The 3,124-nt window shown below is 41.5% G+C and overlaps 1 protein-coding gene across 1 annotated transcript; it reads left to right on the forward strand.

Moving 5' to 3' along the window:
• The first annotated feature begins 261 nt into the window (after nucleotides 1–261).
• LOC127792947 (heat stress transcription factor B-2a) lies at nucleotides 262–2,134 on the forward strand. The gene is made up of 3 exons (XM_052323634.1): nucleotides 262–604; nucleotides 724–987; nucleotides 1,087–2,134. Exons 2-3 carry the CDS (start codon nucleotides 733–735, stop codon nucleotides 1,780–1,782), a joined length of 951 nt encoding a protein of 316 aa, XP_052179594.1. The 5' UTR covers nucleotides 262–604; nucleotides 724–732; the 3' UTR covers nucleotides 1,783–2,134.
• Nucleotides 2,135–3,124: the final 990 nt, after the last annotated feature.

Raw genomic sequence — 3,124 nt, forward strand, 5'->3', positions numbered from 1 at the left:
GCCAAGGTGTGGAAAAAAAATTAGAACAAGTAAAGATTGTGACGATGTTGAATTCCTGCCATATTAGACGATTTCGGTGGGAAGAGTCAAGAATGTGTAATTATCAAAGATAAAAGGGTCATTTTGCAATTGAGAACTCCCGAAGGGGAAGGCCCCGAAAACACAAATTAGATGATCTTCCTCGCTTATTTCACAATTGTTATCACGACAGTTTCGATTGCCAGATTTAGTAGCAACAAAAATAAATGACCTGGAAGGAATGGATCAATTTGATCAAAGTGACACGTATGACTCAGCCCTCGCAGGAAACTTCTCGAAAAGATGTAACGTAGTTTCTCGTTCTTTCCTTCCTTTCCGTTCTGCTTTCCTTTCTTTCTTTGAAATTCCCCCATCCGTCCCTCCCTCCCCTACATGTCTACCACCCAACAGGAACCTTCTAGAATTGCCTGAAAACGCACGCACTCTTCTTCGTACGACGCTTCTCTCTCTCTCTCCTCTCCTCTCTCTCTCTCTCTCTCTCTCTCCCCCCCCCCCCCCCCCCCTTCCTTTTCCTACCAGATCTGCTCTCCTGCGATCTCCTTTCAGCTACAAATTGGTGGATTAGGTTTGACTTTGTTTCGATTCGTGCTCTTTTGGTTTTGGTGATGTCAATTAATTTTTGTTTAAAGGTTAGATATTTTTCTTGTTTTTGGATTGATTTGATGGAATTTTGGTGCCGGTTAGGTGACGGAGATGGCTCCACCTCCGGGGGAGCAGAACGCCGGAGAATCAACGGCGTTGGGCGATGCGCCGAGGTCTCTTCCGACGCCGTTTCTTACCAAAACCTACCAGCTTGTCGATGACCGCAACATCGACGACGTGATCTCGTGGAACGAAGACGGATCTACCTTCATCGTCTGGAATCCCGCCGAGTTCGCCAGGGATCTGCTTCCCAAGTATTTCAAACACAACAATTTCTCCAGTTTTGTCCGTCAACTCAACACCTATGTGAGCCTCATTCTGATTATCATGATCTGATTGAAATCTTCTTGCTCTGAAATTTCATGTCATTTCTGAAATTTTGCTCGTCTTGTTCTGGATTCCTAGGGGTTTCGGAAAATTGTACCTGATCGCTGGGAATTTTCGAACGAATGCTTCCGCAGAGGTGAAAAGAGACTTCTCTGCGACATACAGCGACGAAAAGTTACACCGCCTGCTGCAGCGGCGCCAATCGCCTTGATGGCGGCGGCGGCTGCGGCTGCACCGCTGCAAGGGACGGGGTCGCCATCAAATTCTGGCGAGGAACAAGTCATTTCGCCGAACTCATCGCCGCCGATGCTGTGCCAACAGACTTCTGGTAGTACCGTCGAGCTTATGGACGAGAACGAGAGGCTAAGGAAAGAGAACATCCAACTCAACCAAGAGTTGAGTCAGATGAAGAGTTTGTGCAACAGCATCTATACTCTGATGTCAAACTACGCCAATCACCGGCCGCAGATCGCTCTTCCATCGTTGAGGCCGCTCGATTTGTTACCGTCGATTCAATCCAGTGAAAGAACCGGCGTTAAAGATCAGGCGAAACTGGAGGACGACACGAGTGCAAGACTTTTCGGTATTCCGATAGGCGCGAAACGGTGTAGGGTAGGCGACGGTGAGGCGGTGGAGCAGGAAGAAGAGCTGCAGCTGCAACTGGGTGGGGCGGAGGTAAAATCGGAACCGTTGGATCATAGGGACGGCGGTGCTGATCAAGCGACGTCATGGCTAAGACAGTGCCACCGGACGAATCAGAGAGTATGTAATTGAGTGGCTGCGATGGGGGGGAGATCTAGAGTAGATTCTTCGTTGATCAGGCAGGCAGGTGTAGGATGCGGCCGCAAGAGGAGCGGCACGTGCCGAATCTGTCACGTGTCTCGGGAACCTTTTCGTGGTTGGAACCAGTTTCAGGAAGTTTCTTGCACTTTTTATCCTTTTCCTTTTAGTCACAGGAAAAAATATATTTAAAAAAAAAAAAAAAGCATTATTATTGTCGTTGGTCCGGTCATAAGAAGTTGCTAGTCCTTTGAATTATCTCCATGGTGTGTATGATAATGATGAGACGCCACCATAAATGATGCGTTCTATCTTAATATGTTCTAATACTTTTGTTTTTGTCAAATTACGGGCACATTTTCTTTCTAGAATTTGTTCTGTTTTCTCTAGGCTTTTGTTTTTCTTCGACTCTCAGCCCCTGGCAGCCCAATAAGCCAACAATTGTGCTACCGGGCCGACATGACGAGGGAATGAATTGATGTCTCTACTCATGTAATTTAGACTACCCTCAAGAAGAGCAATATTTTGTTTTAGTAGAATGGATTGGAGAGGACAATGATATATCATTTATGAGAACCATACCTTTTTTCTTTATTTTTCTTCCACAAATTATAGTTCCAAGCGTAGTATTAGTATATATATATATATATTTTGGATGACAGCCTAATTATAATGGTATCTGAGAAAAGAATTCTATTATCAATAATTAAAAATATTCATGTTTTGCAGGTACAGTTATTTACTTATTTTATCATATATTTAGATTTATTATTCTATGTAACGTTACTTACCAAAAATTAAAGAAAATCTAAAAGTTATGACAAAAGATTTGTATCTAATATATACTATGGTAATGGCGAAACCCGCCACAACTCGGTGGAGCCAAGTGCAAAGCAAGTTCTCTTTCCATTATATTATTATTATTCTCGTTAGCAAGCCATCCGAAGAACACTACTCACTCTTGTATACTAGCCTACACACAAATTAATGCTATTTATACACAGTATTTTGACACAAAATTATAAATAATTTTTTAAAGAACTAACAATATTTCTTCTTCTTGTGTTATAAATAAAAATTCATTAAAAGATAAAAAAAATTAAAATTCAAAGTAACTTTTTGAGTTAAAAAAGTGTAAATTTTTTTGTAGACAGGGTCCTATGCAACATGCAAAGTTGATAATTCCCTCGTCCATAAATCCCTCCTACGGTCGAGCAAAAAAGATGAAAATTATTCTTAAAGAATTTTAATTTTAATGAGATCTTGGAATATCAGAATAAATATTATTAATACGAATTCTAATCCTAACGAATTTCATAATGTTAAGATAAATATT

This window comes from Diospyros lotus, chromosome 1 (genome assembly GCF_014633365.1).
Source record: "Diospyros lotus cultivar Yz01 chromosome 1, ASM1463336v1, whole genome shotgun sequence".
Taxonomy (NCBI): Eukaryota; Viridiplantae; Streptophyta; class Magnoliopsida; order Ericales; family Ebenaceae; genus Diospyros; species Diospyros lotus.